Genomic DNA, 27,126 nt, shown 5'->3' on the forward strand with positions numbered 1-27,126 from the left:
TTCAACTAAAAATCTAGTGGCTAAATGTTTTGGACCTTCACTGCAGCTGCGCACAAGCTTCGAAGTGTGTTAAAAAAAAGTTGCTCAAGGAGTTACTATTTCAGTGTCACGACGGATTACATCAGCTATTTTCCCGACAGAGATGAATGTTTTTTGCGCTTCAAACTTTTGAATTATGTGTTCATTGTGCTTTTGCAGTTGTGAATATGGTAGGTATGGCAGATAGCCCTACTGTATGAAATCAGCATGCAGACAAAAACAGCACACACATACGCACACGCACGCACAAATTGAGATGATAGATTAATAGTGGAGGAGTGGTCAGACGGCTGCCAACCCTCTAGGGATGCGACCTGAGGTAGAGAGGCCACCCAATCACAGCACATTCCTGCCTCAACTGTTTTCCCAGCCCCGAAGATGCCCTGCACTGAGTAAAGTCATGTCATCAGAGGCAACCTCCGTACATGACTGCTTATCATAAAGACATACAAAATTGTTAAAATCACTTTGAAATAACCCACCAAATGTTGGCTCAAAGTATGACTGATGACAGATTAACAGAGACTATGAATTCATTATGAATAAATCATGGAACCAAAAGCAAGCGTCACTTGATTTATCTGATGGGGCTTTACAGTGCTGCTGTGATTAATGGACTCACAAACTGTAGTCTGAAAAACATAATGAAATTAGAATTTGAAATTTTGTTTCATTTGAATAGCCAGCCTCTGGTGTGACTAACAAATCGATTCTTCCTTGTAGGTAAATGTTCAGTGTATTTAATCATAGCCCAGGTTTACATTATACAAGATTAAAAGTCCATCAATATATTGATGAAACATGAAACATCAGTCAGTCTGCTAAAAAGCCATCTCACTGTGTTGTGTAATTGTTCTCTAAAATGCCTTTACGGCTGCTGCTAAGTTGTTTTTGTTTGTGATAAGGAGCTGTAGAATTACATCAACAGACATATTACTGTTTGAAAATCGACATTAGTCACAGGGAGGAGACAAACCTGATCCAAAAGCCGACCACGAGGATTAGTCACTGTGGAAGAGGAACAAGCCTGCGTGAAGCCGTGTGAAGGTTTACAGTTTCACCTTTTGATACCTGCGTAAATGTATAACACTGTATAACATGTCATATTCAGCTCTGTACTATCAATATAAAACCAGAAAAACTGTCGGATTCATCTCAGCAAAGCCGTCTGGAGGCAAATCTCATGCTGTGTGTGATGGCTGGGATGGATTACCAAGGCATTATCAAAGTCAGAGAGACTGGAATACTTTTTCATAGTGGAGGTTTTGAAAACAATGACTCATATAGGGTAGAGATACATGTGTGTGAAAGTATATATGACATCTTCTTGAACATAGATCATTGTGTGACAGCAGTTGTGTTGTTCAGTCCCATCTCCCTGCAAGTTTACCCAGCTATTAATGTTTATGGCTCTGACAGTGTGTTGAAATTATAGATATAGATGGTTTCGAATGTAAAAAGCAACATTATATTGAACTAACCAGGTGGAAAGAGGTCTACTTGATTCATGTGAAAATGTTTTTAAATGTGCTGTAAAAAAAGAAAAAAAAAAAAGAAAAAAAAAAAGCTTCAATTGGGCCAAAGGTTTTTGAACAAACTAAAGTGGATGTTTTAAACTAAACCAGGATGGTTTGCTTTTTTATTCTTTTGGAGAAATAATAACAGTGCAAATAATAACTAATCTTTAAATATGAGATATAAAAAAGATGGCACACTGACAGGTTTGCCTTCAAGTGCTTCGGTTTAAAATGTAATACTTCAAAAGAGCATGCGGCTTGGAAGCCTACAGCAAGATGTTGCTTTATTTTTTATTGTGTTGGTTACCAAAAAAGGGAAGGTTGTCTTGGTTTCTTAAGGAAAGAAACTGGGTACAGTTGTTGAATAAATTCAACAGGTATTTAAGTTAGTTTGTAGTTCTTCGGATGTTTTTTAGTTGTATTTTCTCCGACTGTATTTGAAAGCAGCTTAAGATGGTGTCGGTACCGCGAAAAAGAAAAAGGTCCTAACTGAGGCAAGCAGACGGAGGTAGTTCGAGAAGTTCGGTGTAAAACAGCGAAAGGGCTTGATTTGTTTCATAATTTTAAAGAATAAAAAACACGGCGAAGTGACATTGGGTAAAGCTAAATAGCTAAATGTTTAATACTTCACCAACAACTAACAGGTAATCTCGTTAAGCTAATGTCTCAGCTTTAAGCTAGTGGTAGATTTGCGTCGTGTGTTTTTTTCCTGGTAGAAATGAATAATAAATATGGTCTCTCTTTGTTTTATGTGTGGGAATTCACTTTGCAGGTTCTGTAAATGTGATAAAAACCGAAAAGGACAGAGACTATAAATAACAAAATGGCCTCTCAGACCGTCATTGCAATCTCTGAGCTGCATCCCAATTTCTCTCATCCGGTGAGTTCACATGAGTTAGTTACAGCAATTTATTATCCATCTGTTGTTAGCAGCAGCCCTATAACAAAATCAGCTCCTAATAACAAGAAATGGATCATTTATCTGAAGTTGTATATTAGTGAAACTGCTTTTTTTTTTTTAACCTTGTTGAGCTACTTTATTCATTTCCACAGAAAGTGGCAGGTATCATCATTGGGAAAACTGATGTTAGAAGCTTCCCTGACAGAAAACGTAGGTATTTAGTGCACTCTTATTTTTTCTGTCTGTCTAGCTGTCTGCTGAGTCTTAGTATCTTGTACACTTGCCCCCTCTTCTGGATATATAAACAAGTATGATTTTTCTGAGCTTTTGAATCATGCCATGATTTTCAGATGTTGGTACAGACAGATTCACTTTTGGCTTCACCATTAGAGACTCTCTTGACTTCTTCATGAATGTAACAGCGTGGGGAAATTCCAGCTACATTAATGGGCTGTCCAACAGCTTCACCATTGGAGACTGTGGTGAGGACACAAATCCTTGTGAATTTGACATACATATATAGATAAATATAGGTATATAATATATAGATATATTAAGTTATTTATTTGTATGAAATGTTTCTTTTGTTTATTTTTTTACAAGTCAATGTATTGTCTCCATATTTAATAAACATAAAACGAAACTAAGCATTGGTCAAGTGCAGCTTTGATCATTGTTATGTTTAAAATTTTAGAAATTTTTGAGTAGAATCAGCATTGTGTTTTTATGAGGAGAATCAACTGCAACATAATTTCATATAAAAGGCTCAAGTTGGGGATTTAATGGTGATGATGAGAAAATGTATGTGTATACAAGTCCAACAAAACTAAATAAATTTTTATAATGTTTCCAGTCACCATTGAAAATCCTTTGGTTGCCAACAAAGATCCTGAGAGAGGTGATAGATTCTGTCCTACAACACCTAGGTAATTAACATGTGACTACAACAGAGTGCGACTTTAATGCTGTGTGTAAAACATGATGCAAGAGGGTGTAATACCCTAAATATCAAAAGACTCCTTGAGTCAGAGGCTTGTATCTTCTTTCTCAGCTGCCACAGGCTGCTGGTGACAGAGGCTCATTCCCAGGTGAGTCTGTGTGCTGACATGGACATCACCGACAGGTTGCTGCCACTGATCCACCTGCCAGTGAAGGACTCAAGAGATTTCTACTCTCTCAGTGACATCGAGGCCAATGGCCAGCAACTGGACGGCAAAGTTATAAATATTCTGGCTGCAGTGAGATTGGTATGGAATATAATAGTCCATCAGTCTTTTTCATTGACTTCTGCTTGTGTTAGTAATTCACTACATTTACCAACATATGTATCTGTTTTACGTGTATAAGAAGAATGAAAGTGTGTGTCTATACTGAATGAAAACACAAAAAGTCAGAGAAAATTTGGGTGGGCCACTGAGGAGGATTTCAAAGGAATTGTTCAGCATTTTGGGAAATATACTCAGTAACATGAAAAGACTGTCCTTCTCATTTAAATACTAATTGGCTGCCAACCCACACTATGTGGAGAGTCACATCTGATGAAAAAAAGTTTTACTTTGTTCATATTTGGCCAATAAGTGATCAAAATACAGCAACTTCTCTGCATCAGAATCTAGCAGAGAAGACTTGGATTTGCGTGCAGACAAGGATTGTGTTGCATTATGTGTGACCTGTGGTAAATTAAAAATTATTAAATCAATGACTGTTATTGGTTTTAGTTTTACTAAGTTTTACTAATGGGTCACTTCACAAGAATAAAGCAGGATGTACTTTCCAACACACTGATTGCATTAGACTGTGGTTTTACTGCCTTTTTCTCCACAGTAAACTCAACTATGGTGGAAAATCGTCGGTCATACAAAAGTCATGGAATATACCATTGAGGTTATGGCAGGCAAAGCCTGATAGGGTTGATTCTGAATGTTTCTGACAATTATCATAGATTTTGAGCAAATGTTTAGAAGTTTAAAAATCAAACTGTTAAAGAATTCACATTTCATAAACTGCTTATCAGACTGCAATGTGTAAGTTTTGACTATGTTTGTTGTTTGCTTGGAACATAACAACGTACCATAATGGCTCTAAAGATGAGTTCACACAAAGGCCACATTGTTGACTTAATATCAATGCATTTATTTACATGCAGGGAAGATAGCATGATAGGAAATTCAGATGATTCTGTTTACATTTTCAGATCGGAGAGCCAAAACAGTTCACCACTTCTGACGGTCGCAAAGGGCAGAGACTGGAAGTGAAGCTCTTCGATGACTCTGTCTCATCCTTCCCCCTCGTGTGGTGAGTCATGGTCATTAAGTAATTTGGAAAATGAATAAATATTTATTACTTTTGTTACTATTGTGCCATATTCCATCTTATTGGCCCCCATGTATCTAGGTTTCCTTAAATTTACTTTAGTGACATGAAGCTTCAACTTAACCCGCTGAATTGCATGTGTCTTTGATTTTCTCTGCGCTCCCCCTGACCTCTGTTTCACACACAGCTGGGACAGAGAAGTTATTCAGCTTGTGCAAACTTGGATACCAAAGGAGACGGGTAGGTTGACAGCTGCTGCTCATTCTGAGCCACAAAAGCAATCTTTATGTAATATTTATGTATTCATTTATTTGTTTATCTATCTATCTATTTAATTAATTAATTAATTAATTCTAGCCTGTCATTTCCTATTAACAAACTGCCCCAGAGAGACAAAAGGAAGTGGATATCTGAGATATAATTGTGTGTTTGTGTTTAAGATTAAGTACTGTTGTTTTAACTTTCTTTCTTCATTCAAGTTGTCTTCATCGCTGATGCAAAGATTAGCTTTGACAGCTTTCGCAGTGGCATGGCAGCAACCGTTAACTCGAAAAGCATTATCACTGTCAACCCCGGTAAGGTATTAAAGTAAGACAACAAATCTGATACAATTTTATCAGTAAACAAAAAGAAACCTGAACATTGTTTTGAGAAACCAACAGAATAGCTTCAGTTTAAACTGTAGGAAAAAAATAATCTTCCTGCTGCTGTGTGTAATATTTTCAGAGAGGATTACTTGTCAAATTTGATCATATTTTGTTCTCAGACACCAGGGAGGCCAGCCTGCTGTTCAACTATGCTAAACAAGTGTCTGAGTCTGGAGCGCTGGATCAAGATGAGAGGCCAGACGATGTGCCTGGTAGGTTATAGTGAAAAATCGTCCTCACTCTGACAATGTCACTTTTAAAATAAGTGGCTTTCGTTGCTCATACTCTTTCTTTCTGTTTGAAATTCATGAATTAATAAGGCCTTTTTTTAAGTCTCTTGGATTTCTTTAGAGAGTGCAACATTGCCCTGTCTTTCAATTGTTCCTAAAGCAACACATCAAACAAATCAAATCTAAAATTGTACAGTTTCTGTTTTCCAAGGAAAGAGACATACAGATGTGGTGTTACCTCTATCTCTGCAGTGGACTCCATCAGCAATGTTTACACAGTGAGTCAGTTGAAGCAGAAGGCCCGGGACAATTCTGAGACTTTTTTTGGCATCACATATAGCTTTATTTCCAAGCTGGACCTTGATTCCTCTGTTTCAAGAGTCATCAGGACACAATGGTGAGGTTACACAAGTGGATGGAGCAGGCATATTGTTATTGTGCCACACCAGTCAAAACATTCTTGAGTTGTTTTGTTTTTCTACTGTGTTAGCTCTAGGTGTAAGTTCCAGGCGAATGAGGACGCACAGAGCTGCCCCAACCAGCTGTGTCCAGGGAAGGATCAGGCTTTGTCAGCTACCACAGGCTTTTACCTGCTGGTGGACTTCACAGACCACACTGGCACCCTGCAAGCCTGCACCCTCAGAAGCCCAGTGGCAGAGAATACACTTGGCTGCACAGTCAGTGCCCATTTACAGAAAGATTATCCATCAGTCTCAATACCAAATGTAATATAACGGTTCAGCATATAACACAGAAATGCAGAGCTGTGTGCTGGTACGTGTTGGAAATTTTGTCCATCTCTGAGGTATTTTCCTGATACTTCAAATAGAAAGTTGGGATGTATTTGCTCTGACCTGAGTTTACTAATTCCACTACTTTGAATCATGTGTGATAAACATTTCTATTTTATCTGTTGCAGACAGATGAATTCACAAGTTTGACTGATGATGAACGGACTGCAATGAAATGGAAATTTCTTTTGGAGCGATGCAAAATATATGTGAAGGTACTGCGGCTTTTGACTTGGTGTGTGTCAGTCATGAAGAAAACATGTTTCAAAATCCTTCCAATATGTTGCAGATCCTGCCTTCCACTAAAATGAGGACTGGCATCAAGGGGGTGATCTTAGCATGCTCACTGGCTGATCCAGGGGAGGTGAAACAGCAGATGTCTTCCCTGTTGTAGTACCTGTGATCAACACAACTAACCGAGCAGGGAAACATGTTGCTGTTATCTGGTTTGCTTAATACTGTTCTGATTGAGATGTTAACATAGAAAATGTATATATATGTGCTCTGTGTTTTCTGGGGACACACATTTTCTTCAATATTTATGTATTTATATAAATTATTTATTTAAACATACATAAACATCAACATTAAAAATGCAGTGTCTGTGTGACTACTTTTGAAACAGTTGAATAAAGTAATATATTGAAAACAGTTTTTTGTCAATACGCAATCTTTCAAACACATCAAGCAACTGTTGTTTAAAAATATACCCTAATAGTCAGATAGTTTCCTAATTTAAGTTTGGGAATTATTGTACGTTGTGGCTGAATGAGGACTATGGATGTGTATATTTAGTCTGTTGCAGATGAGCTGAGCTCCAATGAACTTGTTTAGTTAGTTTGGTCGGTAGGTGGCAGCCCTGCACTGGTAAACAACGCGGAACCTTGGAAACGTCGTCCCTTGTTGTTAGGGGATACATTTTAAGGACGTGCAGACCTGACACCAACAAACAACTGAAGGTAACCAAAACTATTTTCTCCTGTTGAAAGATCTAGACTGTTTGAATACTGTTCTAAAGTAACACAGTTGTTCAATTGGCATGTTGTAATGTGCAATAAATATGTTTGCTAACTGAATGAAACGGCCCCTAATGAAGCTACTGTGCTAAATTTAGCCTGCACGTTTAAAGCTAAATGTTCTATTTCCTCGGCGTTACAAAACCTATTATTGGTTCAAGGTGACACTTGCCGACGGTAAAGAAGCTCCAGCAGCCAGCTCACTGTCAAATGTTTGTCTATACAGGCTGAGATCGGCTTCACTCCGAGCCGGGACAAGCACCGGTCAAGCATGAATGTGAACCAGGGGACGGTGGGCAGCGACCCGGTCATTCTGGCCACGGCCGGATACGACCACACTGTCCGCTTCTGGCAGGCCCACAGCGGGATCTGCACCAGGACAGTCCAGCACCAGGACTCTGTATCCTTCACTTTGACTGACATGAAGTGAGGCCAAACCAGCGTTCACACTGTAGCAGTTTAATTATCTATGATCCTGTTTGAACACTCCGTGGTTGGCTCAGGCTCCACGAGTTGTCTGTATACAAATTGGAATTTTGCTGTAATATGCCAAAAAACAAACAATAAGAAATCCTTTCTTAACATTTTCTCTCAGCAAGTTAATTCGCTTGAGGTCACACCTGACAGGAGTATGATTGCAGCTGCAGGTTGGTTAAAATTTAGTATTATTCATGTCATACTGGCATTATAAACTCTGCACTGATTAATTCACTGTAATTTTACATTCTGCTTTTTAGGCTATCAGCACATTCGCATGTATGACCTAAACTCCAACAACCCGAACCCAGTGATCAACTATGATGGTGTCAGCAAGAATATTACGTCCGTGGGCTTTCATGAAGATGGACGCTGGATGTACACAGGAGGAGAGGACTGCATGGCTCGCATCTGGGACCTGAGGTACCACAGGGCAAACACACAAACCATTAGGATATTTGTTTTATGATCTACAAAATTTATTTTCATCCATGCTCCTACTATAGGTCAAGGAACCTGCAGTGCCAGAGGATTTTTCAAGTCAATGCTCCAATCAACTGTGTCTGTTTGCATCCTAACCAGGTAACATAACATTACATTCTTGTTATTATGGTGGCAGTTTGAAGTGTGTGCTTATTGTCAGTAAACCTTTATTGTTGTTTTTCAGGCAGAACTGATCGTTGGAGATCAGAGTGGAGTGATTCATATTTGGGATCTTAAGACTGACCACAATGAACAGCTGATTCCTGAGCCTGAGGTCTCAATCAATTCAGTTCACATTGACCCAGATGCCAGTTATATGGCAGCAGTCAACAGCTCGGTCAGTACCCAAGCAGTCAGGATAGGGATGATACTCTGGGGTGTTAAGTTTCAATTCTACAAGTAAACAGCCTCCTTTTTCCTCCTAACAGGGAAACTGTTATGTGTGGAATCTTGCTGGAGGCATTGGAGATGAAGTGACTCAGCTCATTCCCAAGACTAAGATCCCTGCACACAACCGCTACTCTCTCCGCTGCAAGTTTAGCCCAGATTCAACGTGAGTGCCCTCTGCCTGTACAAAACCTAACCTGCTTCAACTGTACATGAAAGAAATAATGCTGTGCTCTTAAAATCTCATTTTCAATATTCACTATGAATTTTGGCTGGTTGAAGCTAGTTTCCTGTTCTGATGTGGATAATATTAATTTCCCTGTTTGTCCTGTGCAGCCTATTAGCCACATGCTCAGCTGATCAGACCTGTAAGATCTGGAGAACGACGAACTTTTCACTTATGACTGAACTTAGCATCAAGAGCAACAATCCTGGAGAGACTTCGAGAGGCTGGATGTGGGACTGTGCCTTCTCTGGAGACTCCCAGTATATTGTAACTGGTCAGTACATGCTCCTTGGTAATCTGATCAATGACATTTTAGTGACTATGATTTACTGCTGAGATCATGAATTATTACTATAAAATTGTGACAGGGTTACATCTTTTCAGACGAGAACATGGGGATCCAGCTGTCATAAAGTCAAGGACAGAAATATTTTGGGAAAGCTTCTAATTTTTAAATATGTTTGCTAATGTATGCAGATTTTTTGTTGCTCCTGGTCCTGGGATAGTAATGTTCATTACAAAACAATTTGTGCTTCTGTGCTCTTGAAAAAGCATCTGATCAGCAGACAGCACAAGGCAAAGATTTTGTGTGAAATATGAAGGATTAGTTACGAGTGTTTCAAATGCTTGTTTTGAATCTGTAAAAGTAACATGTTCACACTATAACTGTGTTCTCAGCTCTGTAAGGAAAGTTTCTAATTGTGCAATCGTCTCACTTATTATCACTCGGAAACTGCTTCACAGATACAACATTTTTTTTGGACTAATGATTATTTTTCTTTGCAGATTAAACAAGTTAACCTTTCAGAAAGAGTAGGAACATGTTTAGATTTTTAAATGTTGGTTAATTTACAATTTTCTCTTCACAGCATCCTCTGACAATCTGGCACGTCTGTGGTGTGTGGAAACAGGCGAGATAAAGAGGGAATACAGCGGCCACCAGAAGGCTGTGGTGTGTCTGGCCTTCAATGACAGTGTGCTGGGCTGAGGCTGAGGAAGCAGTGGCAGACCGTAGCCACAGAGGAGGCATAAGGACTTTGAAGGAGACAAGACTCAGTTCTCTGAAGGTGTATGTCTGTTGGCATCAGTCAAACATTTTCTCTGAAATTTGAATCTTGAGAAAGGGGAGCTCAAGCATAATGATGGTGCTTCTGCCAGATGCCTGTAAGTATGCAATTATAGAAATTGGTTAAAGTCTGATGAAAATACATGGTTGTGTTTATCAGCTACCCTTCACAGGTGAAACATCACTCTGCACAGTTTCAACTCTTTACAGTACTCTATATTTATTGTTGAAAAGGACCACATTATTGATATTAACTATGTGTTTTTTGACAGGCTGACGAATTGATTAATTGCTCATCAGTGACATGTAATTCATTTGATACTTTTCATTCAATGTTAAGTCGTAATGTCAATTATTCTCAATGAACCCATGTGGATTAGAGAGTAAATGATGGTTGAAAGTGAAGAAAATGGTTCCACAGTAAAGAAAGGACAAGCCCATACTGTGTTTGAGCTCTGTCTGTCTCAGTTTTAATGAAAAGAAATAGCCCAAAAAATACCCAACAGTCTTTTATTGGGCAGATCAAAAACATTCACATTGCAACTGGTGGTTACACATAATTACACTGCAGTAGTGGGTTACAGGAAATACAATTAGAGGAATGTACAAAAAAGGGGATCTTTCTTCTGTAATCTCTGAAGTGTGCCACTAGAGAGGGTATTAGAAAGGAAGGGGGTGACGATTGGGCTTTGGCGATAACCATGACAGCCTGTCTCCATCTCCTCTGTCTCTTGGAAGGATGGAAACAGACTGGAAGGGCTGGCTGCTTCACTGGTTTACTGGAAGCTGTATGGCACAAAGGAAACATTCAAAGTTCGTTTTTGTTCTGTTATTTCTTTTTTCTTTTTTTTTTTTTCCTTGCAGAAGAAAAGCTAAAAAGACAACTTTGTGTCCCTGATCTTGTGCTGGGAGGAAAAGAACAGAATACACACTGTCACTCTGGCAGATAGTAGAAACAGACAGACACGCAGATGTTGCTGGGAAAACAGATGTCGATGCAGAAGTAGACCAGCCTCTGTTTGCCAGGGCCTGAGAGATGGGAAGAGAGACAATGCACTGTCGATAACACGTTTAATAATACAGCTTCGCTACGGAGAAACTTATAATGGACAGAGCTAAATTCTCCTGGGATTAAACCAGTCACAGAATAGTTCACCAACTTAAAAAAACCACCAAACTTAGTTAAGAGTAACATGTGTGTCACCTGGATGAATTATTATCAAGTTGAGAGCATAATGGGTTTTGTTTTTCTCCAGTCTGCCATTTACTGCCCCAGTGGAAAGGCCCCTGTGTCACAGGTTGATTTTAAGTTTCACCCTGACATTTGGCTTCATTATGCAATTGACACCATACTAATTTTAAAACCTGCCCATGTGAATCCAGACAAATGTATCCTTAACTGACCTTGCGTTACGTGTGACCTGCTGTATTTTATTGTTGGACACTTATCAAAAAATGGCCAAAGTGTAGTAAGGATTATAATCGATTAACCAAAATTTTCAGAAAATGTTTTTTCAGCTTTTAAAATGTGAAGATCTGCTAATTTTCTGTAATTTAGGTCAGATTACTGATAATCACTGAGTTAATATAATAATATACAGATGTCATTTAAGGCTCTGAAGAATTGACAGGATTTTATTGATGAATGAATGGGATACGGGGTTATGTGTAAACAGGAGGTCTTTTTGAAAGCTTTTATAGAAATCTATAGTTAAGCTTAAACCACCAATGATTTCTTTGATTTATTCTAAATTTAAAAGGCATGGATGACACTATTGTTTTGTTGGTTTTCATTCATTTACAAATCTCAGTCTGGAAGCAAAAATTGACTTGTGGCCTGTTGTTGCGTTTTGTTCCTCTTTTTATTTAGTTCATGTCTGAAATATCCCCTCTTAAGTTAGTGTTCTTACCTTTGGCCCTCCTTGCCCAGTGGACAGACCTGTTCTGACACAGAGTCTGCAGAGGCTCCTCAAGCTTGGACACGTCCACCTGACTGGCTGCCAGAACACCCAGGAACTCAGTCTGCCTCTGTGTCTCATTCTCCGGCAATTGGAAATTAATCTGCTGGACAGATCGTAATATTTCAACACAAAAGCCACACTTAACAAGGAGGCTTGTCCTCTGCCGTAGAGTAGAAACTCCAAAGCTGGAATGTCATTAAATTATCACAGGTCATTTAAATAGATTTGAGTGGATTTAACAGCACTAAGAAGAGGAACACTAAGGTTGAAACTGGAGCTGATATTAGGGAGATATCTTTGCTGCTGAGGTCGACACCATTGCCCATTTGCGCTCTTCTTCACCACAAAGGCTGTGTAATGGCCCCACTTATGGCTCTGATAGTAACGTACTTAAAGGGACTCTAGACTTGAGCGGGTCAAGTAACAACCGATGTTCCTCTTGAAGAGACCAATATGATCATTGTGCCTCAGCAGTCAGACAAACCAGATCTACTCTACGTCCACACAAAGCCTATCACACCTACCATAGATTAAATGACAGCAGTCAACCGAGGAGCAGTGTGAGATACGTGACACCACTGGTCTGGATCTCCAAAACGCAGCTTTTGATGCATGGAAACAGGATATTGCTTGAGATAATGGCAGAATTCACCCTCAGTTTACCTGCTCACTCCCACATCATATTTCTAGTCTCCATTTAAACACAACATGTCCATTCACCTGCTTATGTGGTCAAATTACAATTAAGATTCACATAGTCCCCTAATAAAATGATCTGAAGGGCAAGATTTGAGTGTGAATGTCAATGTTTCCACCAGGCAGATACACGTGAGCTCTTCCTGACTAGCCAATGCTTCATGCTGTATTTTAATCCCACAGGATTCTTAAAAGCTAAAGAGCCCTCAGACAGAGTGGCCATTGTGCCCTGCTCTAGTGCCCAGGCTCGCTGCTCTAGCCGCCTGTAAGAAGATCCAGGGCAAGTCGAGGGGGTAGCAGGGATCAGATATGCTGAGGAATTCAGCCAAGGAAGCAAGAGACAGAGGGAGACTCCATGTCTCTTCAAGGCCTGTATGCTTCACCTCTCTCTCTGTGCTGAGTGGCAAGGAAGCCATGCAAAACAAATGACCAGTGGTCCAGGCTCCGAGGATTAAGCCATGAGTAACAGTCAGAAATGCCAGTTCGCACATTAGCGAGGCAGAGACTAGAAACAGCTGGCAGAGCTAAAAGGGCTTTCTTTTTCTTAATACGTGCTCTGCAGTCTGATGTATCCTGAATGCAGTGTGGGGAGGCCCCGTGATATAACTTGACTTCAGTTCTCACGTGTTGAAATGCCACTCTGAAGTTACCTTGTGTGTCGAGTTGCGAAAGAGGGAGTGCACATTGTCGTAGTCAGACTGCTCCATTTCTTGGAGGAAGCAGCTGTCCTGTTCGGCTGGTTTGTAACAAATCAAACCCTGCAGCACAACAGCATATTCCTCTCAGCCGGTTTGTGAATCAAATTAACATATTAACATCCAAAAAGGAAAATGTTTGGCATATAACAGTAAAAAACAAAAAAAAAACTTAGAAGGAAATGCTGAACGCAAACACTGCAAATCTGTACTTACACGTTTGATGTCAAACAGCACAGTGGACGTCTGATTTGCTGGGGAGGTCACAGAAAAGGTCACCAGGTCATTCTGCTGATCCACGGCAGCTGACTGATTGATCAGAAGTCCAGCCTGATCTGGAGCTGTGATCCTCACAATCTGTAAAGACTGCAGAAACAGATTCTGACTTCTGCAGCCATTTAAAAAGAAGAGCAGTGGGACGTGCAGACAGCAGATGTGATGAGCATCATACCTGAGGGGGCGGCCGTGAATGTCTGAGGTGCTCCGTTAAACTGACAGCAATGACAACCAGGAGCAGAGAGGCTGAGAGGCTCACCCAGAATGCTTTGTGTGGGAAGTGGGACTGGGTGGAAGCAGCAGAGCCCCCATTCTGAAAAGATGTTGCCACACAATAACCATTGATGAACTATTTAAAAAGTTCCTGAAACCTCACTATAAGTACACGTCCAACTGTAAGCAGTTTAGGAATCCAGTAGTTGCATTTGTCTGATAAATACTGTCTGAGATCCCATTCTACAAAGCTGAATGATTAATTTGAAGTGGTTGGACTAAGCCAAACAGCTCCCTTTCTTCACACTCCCCAGCCTGAGAAAGTGTTTAAAGCCCTCTACTTGCCGTGCACTGTGCTTCCTCCAAATGGTTTTCTGCATGTTTCCAGCACCTCACCATCCTGAGTCCTGTAACGGCTCCTCACTCAGTCTGCTTCCTTCTCGTAGCTATCGGCATGGAGCTGTGGTCATGACCAGCGCTGACTGAGACTCCCTTCACCTGGCCGGTTTCTCTTTGTCCCCACGAACCTCAGACCTCCCCCACTTCTTCTTCCTCCTCCTCCTGTTCTGTTTCCCTCACAAAACAGTCCCCACTTCACACAAAACTCTTAATCTTGCCAGTTATCACATTATTTCTTCCTGCAATTTCCTCCCATTTTTTTGATGTCGTCCCCACCTGATATGACTTAATATGCCTCTCTAACGCTATCCATCTTTTCACCGACTCTGTTGCCCCTCAGTCAAATCTACACTTACATGAGAGGAGTTGGCCGCCCTCCTCGGGACAGACAATGGACAAAGAGGTGAAGCAGGCGCAGCAGGGAAAGTCTCTCTCATCAAGTGAGAGGGGATATGCACTTCTAACTGCTGCTGCAGCATCCAGCCGATGACAGCCCAAGGTGACTTTAAGCAACAGGATTGAGCCAATTTTGCCATGTCTGCTTTAAACCTAAAGCCACAAAAAGCAGAGGCTGATGTAGTGGAGACAGTATGTCTTATTACAGACCTGAGTGTTTCTTTGAGGGATTCGGGGAGGCAGAAAGGATAATGTTCCTGAAGGTCAGTCAGAACACAGATGGTAAAAGGGAGATCGAAATATATTCTTGGAATATTTAATGTCACTCTGTTTCCATTATAATTAGACACGACAGGCAACATGACAGGATTGGATACCGGTTCACCTTCCCATTAGTTTTAGTGCTGATATTGCACTTTCTGATGATGTTGAAATAGGCAAAGGAACACAAAGCTCAAGTCAAACCAATTCAGTGCATTTTAGCCCCATGCTCCGTCTGCTATCTTTGAGCCTGTACGCACTGCTGTTAACACTCGTGTGCTTACTTCCCCTCTTGAGTTGGACTCCTTGTTGCTTAAGGAGGTTGCACCACAGGATAGGGGCCTTTGAAGTACACGCCACTCTCTCTTTACTTAAAAAAGGAACATACACTTCTCTCCTTTAGCAACACTCAAACACATTTAAGCAATACTGTAAACCGTTGCTCTTGTTGTCAATTAATCAAATACATCATGTTAGCAGGTTTAATAAAAGAAAAATAAAATTTGGATACTGTCTCTTTTGTCACAGAACTGAGAAATATTCAATTTCGGAAGACAATATACCCTGGCATGGAACAGGCTGCCCAAATTCCTCAGGTGTACAGCAGCTGCTCTTCAGTCTTCACAGACTTGCAGTCCATCCCTGCAGAGCTGGGAGAAGGTCTGCGATGGTCTCCACGTAATAATCTGGCACCATCCTCTGCCTCTCTGCGCAGCCGCTCTTCTGATGGGCCTCAGCCTCTGCAACGGTGTTGACCCCTGTCAGGGTGAGGAGGGTCTTTAGGCCACAGTTGGAGCCCAGCATGATGTCCGTGTCGAGGCGGTCGCCCACCATCAGGCAGCGATTACGGTCCACGCCGAACTGGGAGGCCAAGCAGTCGAACATGAAGTTGTTGGGTTTGCCCACCGTCTGGGCCTGGCGCTGGGCTGCTGTCTCGACGGCCTGCAGCAGGCAGCCTGTACCTGACGGGGATGATCAGGAGGTGAGGTGACATGCTATAACAGAAAAATCTGACTTTCTGAAACTCTTTCAAAGGCTCAAATCCACCCTTTGAGAATCGAACTTCCATATTTGAAGCAACAAAAGCTGTGATAAGGTTGATAAGTTTTAGTCCCTCGCATGGGTCAAACACCAAAACAGAATTATTCCAGTCCCCAAGATAGCGACTTGATCATCTGACTGGTTTTCACTGGAGCCAGTGCCAGTGCAGTTCTCTCCAGGAATAGTGGTTCAAATCCCACAATCTGTATCAGTCAGGTTTTTATTTTTATTTTTTTTTTAAGACTTTATCCAACAACTTTGGGAGCATTTTAATATCTCTGGCATTTGATGGATGTCACAGCAGACAGAAGAGATAGGATCAGTCAGATCGGTACCAAAGCTACTTTTTGCATACAGCTTGTAGATACAGGCTGTAGATTCAGAGGATGTCTACTCACTCATAAGAAAAAGAAAGATCTGAATCTTACAAATGTTCGGCATTTTGATCCTGGTTCAGTTTTCAGTAGGTTTCTCTCTGGAGTGAATAGATCTGTGAGCCCATCCAGGCCTTTTCTGTTTTTTCTGATAGATTCTCCTCAAACTGAATGATACACTTCTCTTTTCTGACCTGGCCAATTCAAGACGAGCCTTTGTTTTCGCCTACCAAAACAACAGTGTGAGTGTCAGAGCACAACAGTGTGCCAAACGCCTCACCAGAGCGTTAATCTGCTTTAATCCTCTAATATTCCCGATGAGTGAGTGTCCCTACCTGGGATAGCCTTGCCCCCCTCCAGGGGCAGCTTGGTGTCCTTGTTGGTTCCCACCAGCAGACAGCCCTGCTGGGTCAGGTACTGCATGGCTCTGTTCAGCTTCATGTAGCTGAAGTGTTCGTCAAAGCCGACCAGCACCACCTTCACCTCCGGGTCCAGAGGCACGTTGGCCCAGTCGATCTGCTTCCCGGAGATGTGATCCGGACCCACCCCGGTCTGCTGGATCCCCACCGCCTCCAGCTCCTGCTTCATGGCGTTGCTGCCTATCAGGAACACCTTGCCCTCCAGCCTGAGGACCGTCTTCAGGTACACGGCGGAGCAGTACGCCGTCCCAAACACCTCCTCCTCCGTCACGCCGAAGCCCAACGCGGTCATCTTGTCGGCGTACATCTTCCTCGTCTTGGTGCTGTTGTTGGTGACGAAGAAGACCTTCTTCCCGTGTTTCTTCAGCAGGCTGATCACCTCGGGGGCGCCGGGGATGGCCTGGTCCCCCCGCCAGATCACCCCGTCGCAGTCAAACAGGACGCAGTCCACGGAGTCCAGCAGCTGCTTCAGCAGCGCCCCGCTCAGCCGGGAGCATTTGGAGCCGGACATCTCGAAGGACGGAGCGGACTGGCACCGAGAAGCGAGGAGCTGCTTTCCGAAGAGACCACAGTTATACAACACACACGGCCCGGTTCGGACAGTCTGGTTTGGTTTTGAAGGTTAGGGGTTGAAGCGGTGTTTGTAGAGATCCGACCAGACCCGAGCTGACCTTCTGCTTCAATTCAGACCGCTCACTTCCGCACCGGCTTAAAGAGGCAGGAACCACACACGACGAAGTCAACTGCGCTTCCGGTCCGCTCGTCTGTGTCAGTCAATTATTTTCTGTATCATCTATAGCTCTACAAAACATCGGAAAAAATCTGATAGTGCACAAGATCGACAGCCCAAAACACATAATATTCACTTTAATACAAGCTGAGGTGAAATGAAATACTTCATTTGACTTGTAAGGAGGAGATGCGGTGCCATGTTTGCCTGAAAATTACATTCAAACTGACTGATCGATTAATCAGTTACTACACCTAAGTTACACAGCTTACTCGTGTTAAAAATCTAAAGTTTGTTTTAAAACTTAGTGCTGTTTGAAATAGGGAACAGGTGTAAAGAGAGGGAAAGAGTGATGACACACACAATGTTTCTCCAGCCAGATAATATGACATGCACTGTGACAATCAAACCAAAAGACACCCACCATAAAACAAAATTATAATCCATATCAGTGTATGATATGCATTTATTCGTTTTAAATAAAACTTCAACTCAATATGTTTTAAACATTTCCTTCAAATCAATTTGATCAAATCTGTATTAATCTATAAAATTGAACCTTACATCACTGTACCAAACTGCTGCTTTTCTGAAAGGCTTTACATGTTAAAGACTATGAACATATTCATTGGCAATGTATTCACTCTTTAATTAAGGGCAGTCTAGGGCAAAAAAAAATCTAAATATTACTTTTGAGTTTGGTGCAAATTGCTATACACTTTTATAATTCATGGCATCTTCTTTAGAGACAAACACCAAAACCTATCAAAAAATGTAAACTTTATTTCTCCAGTCAAAATGAGCTCTTAAGGACAATCAATGTGACGGCATGTACAGTAAATGCAGCATAACACAACAGGCAGTGTCTTTTTATTTAGTTGTCTTTTTTCTGAGCAGGTTGAGGAGGGAAGAAAATCTCCCCCAGGTTTCTGAGAAGCCCTCGGCTGTAGTAGTGTCTATTAGAGTGGTTTGGCGCTGGGCTACAGAGATGGTCTGCAGTGTTTGGGTGACAATGCTGACAAACTAAACCTCGACTTTTGTACCACTCATTGGAAGTCTGGTTGACAAGAGCCAGATAGGAATGAAACAGGGCATAACCAGCCAACAGGAAGAAGACAAAAACCAGAAAACCCAACATGAAGACAATTCGGGGGAACGCCAGGAACAGATGCTTGAGGGACAAAGGGAAAAAGAAAATTATTTCCCAAGAAAATAAAAATGACTGCAGCAGATGTATACAAAGAGGTCTGAAGCTCTGAAGTATATAATCTCACCTGTGCAACAAACAGAGGCCCTGCCGGCTGCTGCTCGCCATTCTCATCAATATAACTAGCCCTTAGAAGTCCTGAGCGTAGTACGGCATGAAGCAGCATGTCTGCTGTTAGCAGGGCAATGTCACCTGCCATGGCACAAACAGTGAAGAGGTACAGCAAGAAGTAACGAGTGTTCTGAGCACCAATACAGTTGTTCACCCAGACGCAGTGGTGGTCAAAACGCTGGACACACCTGTTGCAGACCCCTGAAATACAGACAGATGTTAGCAGTTAGCAGTAGAGATTTCTTTTTCCTTTAGAATTTTGAATAAAAAGGTGCACTCTCATTTGACAAACTGCCAAACAGTGATGCAATTTCAGTAGCATGGTTAATGAAGGTAGTGCAACAACAGGATGAGCATTCATCTAACTGTTAAACCCAGAAGGAGAAAAAGAGCACATCTGACAAGTTTCTATGACAAAATAATACTTACTGCAATGTTTGGAGCGAGCTGGCTTGACAAACTGGCAGGTCGGACAGGAGACCCCCGGGTGAAACAATCTCCTGTCATACTGATAGATGTGCAGCTGACCAGCGACCTTCTTTTTTGTCACTGTGCCTGGTAGACAGAGAGTCACAAGGAGAGAGTTGAGGAAAAATACTGCAGTGTCATAATGCCGCCCAATTTTCAGTGATTTTCTCTGACTACTCTCAGATACAATCAGCGAAATAAGTTCTTGAAGCCAGTGGTATGGTAGAGCCCTATCAATCTTTAACACTAGATAGAATAAACAGTGTGTGAGCTGACAAGTATATATATAGCAGAATCTGCTATTTACATCACACTGACACAAATGAAGATACACAAAGGGTAAAAGTGCGGAGCCCACCCCTTGATTATAACTCCTGAAGAAAACTGTTTTTTCCAGATGACAAGATGAAATTATTGCTGTCAGGTGGAGGTTGCACTTTCTCAATGTGTTCTGTTTTGTTCATTCTTTTCATATATATAAAACTAACCTGGATCTCTTTTGATGCAGAGGTAGAAGAAGAAGGTTTTGATGGCCAGCAGGATGTAAGGCACAGACAGGCTGGTCAGAGTAGTGTCCATCTCCCTGCAGAAGCCAAACACCTCGCCGGTGAACTCTGCGTACACAGCAAACTCCAGGAGGATGTGCAGATAGATGAACATGTTGTTCCTGCAGACAAAAGCGGACGACACAGACTGGGGTTGAAACACAAAAACGACAAAAGCAACAATTTCTTGGTTAGTTTTTTCACGTGGAGTTCATCACAAACCTTTGATGAAACAGCCGGTGCAAAGCCCACTGTGAGAACCTCTGAAGCCATTTTGGTGTAATTGGAGCAACTACCTGTGAAGGTAAAGGGCATCTGTGATTACGGTTAACTCAACTTCAAGGCATCAGGACAACAGCGCCGCTCAGTGTCAGTTCATAAGCGCAACAGTAAATTTCAATGCTGTCCTTCCAGACCTTAAGGACGGAGTTGAAGAGTACGTTGAAGGGGGTCTGCTGCCGTCCTGAGTATCTGCAGACCAGGACTATACATGTCAGCACCAGGCCCACGTACAGAGCGAACAGAGTCAGGAAGTCCATGGCTCACCTGGCGGCGTCACAGACAAACAACAACAGGTGTTTATGGTGACAACTCTCCCCCAACAGGTAGAAAGCCGAATGAGAGCCAGCTCACGTTACTGTAGTTTGTTTTTTATTCAAACATGGGTGAGAGTTAGCCGGCATGAGGTGAGTTGTGTCCTCTGTAAAGACTCAGATGAGTTTCACGTTAGCATGCTAACCTGCGTCTGCAGCCGACGTCAGCAAACCTGCTCATCGATACTGAAAAGCCATTAAATAATTAATTTGTCCCTTACCTCCTAAGTCTAGTCACACATAGCTGCCCCTCCGGTGGTTTGTCTCACGTCAACATAACTGCTTTTATTTAATTTATTTATTTTTTTGCTATGGACAAGCGCTTCACTTTGGGTCCGTGCTGATGTTCTGTAAACGAAGCTATTTCCTTAGCATCGATGAAGCTAACATCTGAGCAGCCGGGCTGATGGTGCTGCAGCATGGAGGGCAACTTGGTCTGCTCATATCATCGATACAGTTTAAATTAGAAAAGGCCGAGGTGCATTAAAAAAAAAAAAAAAGAATAGCTTCACATCTATTTTTCCAATTTCAAACATCACATAAGACGATAAAACTTTATTTATCCTGAAGTACTGAAGTAATTTACAGTGAAAAACAAGATAAAGTTAGGAACTGTATCCATAAGTAAAACATATATATATATATAAAATATCTGCACATTATGGATATATCAATTTCACATGAAGAAATTAAGTTGAATGTTAAGGGGAAATGTAGATAAGAGAAGAAAGTGATTATACGAATATTGCACATGCTGATAAATATCTAAATAAATTTATCAGTATATGAATATGTAAATATATATATATAGAGAGAGAGTGCTTGTTATATTAACTATTGCAGGCTGTTTTCAATTCGCTCTTGTGTTTCATCAGGCTGTCTGGGAAGTGAAGTAGCCTACATGGGTACATTTATTTAGCTGCAATCCACAACTGGCATTAAAAGCATTCTCAACAAGATGGAAGAAGAAATCCAGTCCCAACATAAATAACTAACTCTGAATTACTTAGTTTTGTTTTCTCTCCTTTACTTTTTCCCAGTTCTCCACACAATGCAGCAAGGCACCACAGGACACCTGCTGGATCTGGTTGCGGACATGGCCCAACACTCATGTTACAGCTCAGAGAGCTGGAGAGGGGACCATTACTTAGGGCCAAGACCCAAGTGTGTGTGCGTCTATGGATGCTGTTTAAGAAGGTAAGGGATATGTGGTTGTGCTGGACTTTTTATGAGCTCTTCTGGTGTGCTGGCCATTTTTAAATATTCCTCATAGTCATATTAGTCATAATATGTTGCATGTATTTGTTGTTATATCTTGGGGGTGAAAACTCTAAATATTTTCCACCACATTTAAGATTAATGAAGTACTGCTTTTGCTTTTCTAAAAGTAAATCCTTTCATGTTTGTTGCTTACCATTAAAATAAATGTAGTATAGTAATAATATAGATATGCTCAAACATATAAATGATTTCTTTGAAGTCAAATCAATGTATTACTGTAATATTCTCAGGAGACTTTTATACGACTCAGCTGCCTTTGAAATATAGGTTTTCATCATGTTGCCACACGAGTTAACTGCCTCAGCTATAATGTAAGAGGGGAGTTTGATTGAAGCAAACTGTGTGTTTGCAGATATAAGCCATTTGCCTTTAATTATTCATTTCGTGCCAGACTGGCTGTTCCTTACTGTGTGCTTTGCCACTAATGACAGTTCATGCTGCTATCAGCCCGTCTGCCGGCCTTCCCAGTACTTTCTCTTCTTTCCTTTTCTCTTCATCTTTTTAATATGCAACGTGTTAACTACAATAGGTTGTTTACATACCTACTTATGCATTTATATCAAATAATAAGAGCATCTGAGATGCCAATCAATGAGAATTGCCTCTTATTGATACTTACTTAGCATGATCATTCATATTCATGGGTGAAAGGAAGTAATTAGATTTACTTGTGTTATGGTAATTCTAGGCAGTTCTGTTTTTCGTTTGTTTTTAGTGTTTTCTAAAGGCTTTTCACTGCAACACAGTTTTTTGTTTGATGCTCATTAAACCTTTTCTTCCTCTGAAGAAAACCACAGGTATAAGTAACAAATTAAGTACATTTAGTTGAGAAAACATTTTGTCCAATGAACACATAAATGTATTAATTAATAATAATATATAAGATATATAATAGTTAAGATTATTATATTATAATTTATGGCTATATAAAAATGCCAAATGTTTGTCATTGCTGTTGATCAATGCAACTACGAATTTATTGATTACTTTAGCACCAAATACCCCTTCTGCATCAACACATTATTTTATTGTCATATGGATAGAATGACTCTGGCCCTTTGACTCATTACTCTTAGTTGCCTATAATTTATGTCTGAAACAATTGTTTTTTATTAATCTGCTAATTATTATCTCTATTAATCTTTCTGTTGGTCTGCTGGTTAAAACATTATAAGGGCTATTTGTAGGATAGAAAAAAGAGGTTGTGTCAACAAAAAAAACAAAAAAATACTATGTCAGACACCAGTGCACGCCCAGCCTGGTCCAGGCCAACAATTGGGCCAGATGACAGGAAATGAATGGGCTGAAAGTGACAACAGAGACTGCACCAGTTTTCACTGCCTCTCTGGTCTACAAATAAAACCAACAAGATCATTTGAAAGACTATTTTCTTGAATTGGAAGTTTTATTGTGTGACTTTTAGATTGCCTTGTTATCTCACGAGGTCTTCTCAGTCATTGTCACCTCTGTCCTGCTTTGACCTTATCTCTGATACACACTGTATTGTTGACATTGCAGTGTTTTGTCACACAGACTTATCATCTTACACTTCTGGAGGTACAGTTGTATAGTTATGCTATAGTCAGTATGCAAACATTAAGGGAAGGGAGCATGTGTTCCTTCAGTATTAATGACAAGGGGTTGGAGCAGATCTGAAGATCCAGCTCATAATCCTGCTAATCCTACAAGCTAACGTCTTAAATTGCCCCTGCTCCTTCTCAATGGACTGAACATTTCATTGTGCTCACACATGGACCTGCAGAATTCCAGGCAAGCAGACGCTCCAATTAATACTCATCAGGCTTTCTTGCATCGACGCAGAGTGATTCTGGGCCAGGAGCAGTCCCTCGGAGAGCCACCTAGCTAAGAGAGGAGGAGAAGGAAAAAGACACATTGGTGTATTTATAGAAAAATGAGGCCTCACAATACCCTTTTTGGAGAGAGAATTATTAAGGAGCCGAGGTGCGCGGGTGTACGCGTCCCAGTTTTCTGATTAACACTGTGCAAGCAGACTGGCCCAAGGATGAATCAGGGATGAGACGCAGGACTAACTCCTTGACATACTCACAAAGAGACTGCTCTGGCTTTTCATGCACACTCACCCTTTGCTCATGAGGAAGCTGCTGTGGTTTCAGGGTGGATGAATGGGTTTATATTTTGAATTTGTCAAGCTTTCTGTTTGACTTTGGGTTGTGGGGTGGTCGGGGGGAGGTTTTCTTTTTTTTTTTTTTCTTTTTTCTTTTTTGTAAAATTTTTTTATATTACATTTGAGAGGACAGATTGGATGTTAGCCTGTTAGCAGGCCACCTGTTATTTGACATTCAAGATGAAGAAGTTTTTGCAAAGCAAAAGAGGCAGATACTCTTTTCGGCAGAGTAAACGGGGCTCTCGGTGTCCATCTAAAGATTTCTGTAAGTCTTTTACCAATTTTTTTCCCAATGTGTGAATCCTGCTGTGCTGTGGGTTTAGAGGCTGTGGATCCCATCATTAGTCTCTATCTGAGCTGGAGGGTTTAGTAGATTATATTTGGCAAATGCCAACATGTCAATTTTTGTATTTTTGTTTTCATTTTTACATTTTGAAAACTCTCAAATGTGGGTTAATTCATTCTTATTTTAATATTTCAATCCAAACCATCGCTCTCAAAAACCATTTTCCCTAATTTACTTGTAATGAAATAGTGTTTCCTATCTCTTCCCTGGATAAAGCCCATCGGGGCAGTCAGTGGTGTGCCCTCTTACTTTGCTTCCTAATTACCGTTCAACAGGCAAGACTCGCACGTGCCCTGAGTAAAAAAATTAGCTAGAGGAACTTTTGTCTCTCAAGCTAATTAAGGTCACAATCTCTACTGCGCCTTAATTTGATTGGCTGCTATGTAGTTTGTGAACCAGGTCAGGGACCGCTGAGTGTGTCATGGCTCAGGGTAGAGGGTTACAGAACCGCTCATGATAGTACAACTTGAGACACGGGAGATAGCAGGAGGAAGAGACAGGGAACAACGCCATCAGATTGAATCTCTTTAAACACGCAAAGGATTATTTGATCTAGGAGTATATTTGCAATGTCGATAGAGTTGAGCACCTTGGCCACTGTGGGTAAGTCTGTTTTAATGTGTTTTTTTTTTTTCCCTCTTCTTCACAAATCGTACATCGTTATTCTCTTTCACCTCCACTCTTTCTGTCTTTTCCTCCCTTCCCGTAAGTCCTCAGCATGCCGTCGTCCAACCAGGGCTGGCCTGAGGATTTTGGCTTCCAGCTTGGTGGGAATGGACCCAGCTACATCCTGTCTGTGGAGGAAGGTAGCAGCGCCCACCTGGCAGGGTTGCAGGCAGGAGACCAGGTTTTGGAGATTGAGGGTCACAATGTGTCGACACTGGCTCCACAAGCCGTCATTGCCATCGCCCAGACTCAGAAGAACATCCCTCCGAGTATCGGAGTGGTGTCCCGCATACAGCAGGTCTCACAGCTCTCAAGTCCATCACGAAAATACTGCATGTGTTGGTTAATACCCATGGAATTACATACCATAACCTGTAGGTCTGGTACTTTTGAGTCATGTTATGGGGTCAAACCCTGACGCAAGTTCCTAATTCAAATTCATTTATATTTGCTTGTATTACAGATGGACATCGTACCAGGTCCAGATGGGCGTTTTGGGTTCACCATCGTAGGAGACTGCCCCCTGTTGGTGGAGGACTGCTCACCTTGCTCTCCAGCTGGCCGTGCAGGTCTGAGGGCCGGGGATTACGTCATGGAGGTCAACGGCATTCCTGTCAGGCAGCATGAGACGGCCGCGGCGCTTATCAAAGCATCCCAGGGTAGGACGCTCCGGCTCGGCGTGCTCTGCCTTGGCCCGCGGCAGAAACACAGCATCAGCATGGATGACAGTCAGGTGGAAGGAGAGGGGGCAAGACTGGACCGTAAACATAAAGCTCTGGAATTCAACAGGAAGGTATGTTGAATATGCATTTACAGCAGATCCATCCATCCACTAGCTGCTCTGATTCATGCATGTTGGTGGGTGGGGGGAGTACACCCTGGTATACATACATATGCTATATACATTTCTTTGGACTATCATGCTACTCCTGGTTTATTAAGTCAGGGCTCTGTAAGCAAGGGTTCACATATAAGCATGGACCAGCTTAGAGTGTACTTTTCTTACTCATTTGCAGTGGGTGGGATTCATTTAGTAAAACGTGATGGGTATTTCTGCGGACCAGTCAGAATTTTACGATGCTGTGTTCTGTGTGTGTCTGTTAAGAGGTCATATCAGGGTCCGCAGGGTTGAATCCAGCCAGGGAACTTTCCTGCATGTTAATCCCTCAGCTAAATACTAACTGAAATAAAGGCATACAAATCCCCAATCTGATAAAAGCTGTGAATTGCTTGTTTTCATTTTTGTTGCCACAAAGGTGCTACTGTCAACTCAGTTAGTTGAGATTTTGTGTGTTTTAAAGTCTTAAATACATAATACCCTAAAATGTTTTTCATTTAAATGACTGCTTATTTAATGTATTTTAATCCAATACATAAAGAAATGGAATTTGCATCTGATGTGCAGCCTTTAAATATTTTAAAGCGCAGAAAAAAAACTAACTACTAAGGCCCACCAGTTTTGCTATGGTTACAATCTATCACTGTGTAAAATTACGAGGTGACAGCATTTTCATCACAATTTCAATTTCATCAGGTCGACCAGATATTAGGTGACGTACCAGAGGTGAAGGAGAAACTTTTCACGGTGTTGAAGCAATATGCAGCAGAGAAAAAAGTCCAGTGGTTGGCCTCTGTCCTTCCAGAGATACTCACCACTGATGAGCATCGACAGCTCATCTCCAACATCAGGTAGGAGTCAGAGGTTACACTTCCTATTACAATATACTATTAACCCTGTAGAATAAACTGATATCAGAAAAATACAGAAAGTATTTGAAACTTAACTGCGTGTTAGGAGGAAAGCAGAAACGGTGTGTTAATACTGGCATTGGGCTGAAGACAAAATGTGTTATCCATGGACATCCAGGGCACATCATTTAATGATCATTAAATGAGCATGTGAGGGTCTCCCCGTGTTTCCTACTATCATTCTGGGCAGGTAAAACTGTCCAATAAAGTCCAAAACACTCCACAGAATCTTGAAAATGCCTTCTTGAAATGTACTTGATCAGTTTGTATTGGGATGGTTCCCAATACAAACTGATCAAGTACAGAGTCAAAACAGTCAGTATTGCAATTTCTGCCACTTGAAAATTCTTTTCCCTGTCTACATTCATTTTCATAGTTTAACACCACATGGGGTGTCAACTTTTTCTGAGATTGATGCACTTTTAGAACTGCATCTGAAGATTTTATTATTTCAATGTGT

At 41.3% G+C, this 27,126-nt stretch overlaps 6 protein-coding genes across 14 annotated transcripts in view; 3 read left to right on the forward strand and 3 right to left on the reverse strand.

The window, feature by feature from the left end:
• Window positions 1–2,301: 2,301 nt before the first annotated feature.
• Window positions 2,302–6,832, forward strand: meiob (meiosis specific with OB-fold). Its single transcript, XM_029528087.1, has 13 exons — window positions 2,302–2,436; window positions 2,610–2,667; window positions 2,808–2,939; window positions 3,311–3,383; window positions 3,509–3,704; window positions 4,652–4,752; window positions 4,958–5,010; window positions 5,250–5,345; window positions 5,537–5,629; window positions 5,900–6,044; window positions 6,138–6,324; window positions 6,567–6,653; window positions 6,728–6,832. The coding sequence occupies exons 1-13, from the start codon at window positions 2,380–2,382 to the stop codon at window positions 6,830–6,832; spliced, it is 1,383 nt and encodes a 460-aa protein (XP_029383947.1). The 5' UTR covers window positions 2,302–2,379.
• A 524-nt stretch (window positions 6,833–7,356) lies between these two features.
• mlst8 (MTOR associated protein, LST8 homolog (S. cerevisiae)) lies at window positions 7,357–12,782 on the forward strand. The gene is made up of 9 exons (XM_029528469.1): window positions 7,357–7,397; window positions 7,681–7,854; window positions 8,050–8,101; window positions 8,192–8,354; window positions 8,438–8,513; window positions 8,599–8,751; window positions 8,843–8,967; window positions 9,138–9,301; window positions 9,897–12,782. The coding sequence occupies exons 2-9, from the start codon at window positions 7,726–7,728 to the stop codon at window positions 10,013–10,015; spliced, it is 981 nt and encodes a 326-aa protein (XP_029384329.1). The 5' UTR covers window positions 7,357–7,397; window positions 7,681–7,725; the 3' UTR covers window positions 10,016–12,782.
• bricd5 (BRICHOS domain containing 5) lies at window positions 10,596–15,677 on the reverse strand. 5 transcript variants are annotated; one of them, XM_029528464.1, is made up of 7 exons: window positions 14,690–15,188; window positions 13,897–14,034; window positions 13,662–13,811; window positions 13,401–13,508; window positions 12,004–12,157; window positions 11,026–11,122; window positions 10,596–10,879 (listed from the first exon to the last, which is right to left on the reverse strand). In XM_029528464.1, exons 1-6 carry the CDS (start codon window positions 15,089–15,091, stop codon window positions 11,028–11,030), a joined length of 1,047 nt encoding a protein of 348 aa, XP_029384324.1. In that variant the 5' UTR covers window positions 15,092–15,188; the 3' UTR covers window positions 10,596–10,879; window positions 11,026–11,027. The 5 variants fall into 5 exon arrangements, with proteins under 5 accessions (XP_029384324.1, XP_029384326.1, XP_029384327.1 ...); XM_029528466.1 differs by lacking the exon at window positions 10,596–10,879 and adding an exon at window positions 15,554–15,677 and having other exon boundaries at window positions 10,891–11,122; window positions 14,690–14,882; XM_029528467.1 differs by lacking the exon at window positions 10,596–10,879 and adding an exon at window positions 14,280–14,394 and having other exon boundaries at window positions 10,891–11,122.
• Window positions 15,341–17,545, reverse strand: pgp (phosphoglycolate phosphatase). Its single transcript, XM_029528470.1, has 2 exons — window positions 16,741–17,545; window positions 15,341–15,952 (listed from the first exon to the last, which is right to left on the reverse strand). The coding sequence occupies exons 1-2, from the start codon at window positions 17,333–17,335 to the stop codon at window positions 15,612–15,614; spliced, it is 936 nt and encodes a 311-aa protein (XP_029384330.1). The 5' UTR covers window positions 17,336–17,545; the 3' UTR covers window positions 15,341–15,611.
• Window positions 17,546–18,317: 772 nt separating this feature from the next.
• Window positions 18,318–20,837, reverse strand: zdhhc4 (zDHHC palmitoyltransferase 4). Its single transcript, XM_029528468.1, has 7 exons — window positions 20,700–20,837; window positions 20,302–20,431; window positions 20,108–20,181; window positions 19,829–20,007; window positions 19,302–19,427; window positions 18,829–19,073; window positions 18,318–18,725 (listed from the first exon to the last, which is right to left on the reverse strand). Exons 2-7 carry the CDS (start codon window positions 20,422–20,424, stop codon window positions 18,429–18,431), a joined length of 1,044 nt encoding a protein of 347 aa, XP_029384328.1. The 5' UTR covers window positions 20,425–20,431; window positions 20,700–20,837; the 3' UTR covers window positions 18,318–18,428.
• Window positions 20,281–27,126, forward strand: part of grid2ipb (glutamate receptor, ionotropic, delta 2 (Grid2) interacting protein, b) — a 31,374-nt gene continuing 24,528 nt past the window's right edge. For 3 of the 5 annotated variants that reach the window (XR_003842266.1, XM_029528459.1, XM_029528462.1), the window contains exons 1-5: window positions 20,281–20,490; window positions 21,519–21,675; window positions 24,962–25,215; window positions 25,381–25,710; window positions 26,452–26,606. Coding sequence is in view for 4 of the 5 variants with exons in the window: in XM_029528459.1 (XP_029384319.1) it covers window positions 24,970–25,215; window positions 25,381–25,710; window positions 26,452–26,606 (731 nt within the window). In the remaining variant the exon portion in view is untranslated. Of the gene's footprint in view, window positions 20,491–21,518; window positions 21,676–24,961; window positions 25,216–25,239; window positions 25,292–25,380; window positions 25,711–26,451; window positions 26,607–27,126 lie in introns of those variants that run through there. The other 2 variants (XM_029528460.1, XM_029528461.1) reach the window with 2 other exon arrangements.

This window comes from Echeneis naucrates, chromosome 19 (genome assembly GCF_900963305.1).
Source record: "Echeneis naucrates chromosome 19, fEcheNa1.1, whole genome shotgun sequence".
NCBI classification, from domain to species: Eukaryota; Metazoa; Chordata; class Actinopteri; order Carangiformes; family Echeneidae; genus Echeneis; species Echeneis naucrates.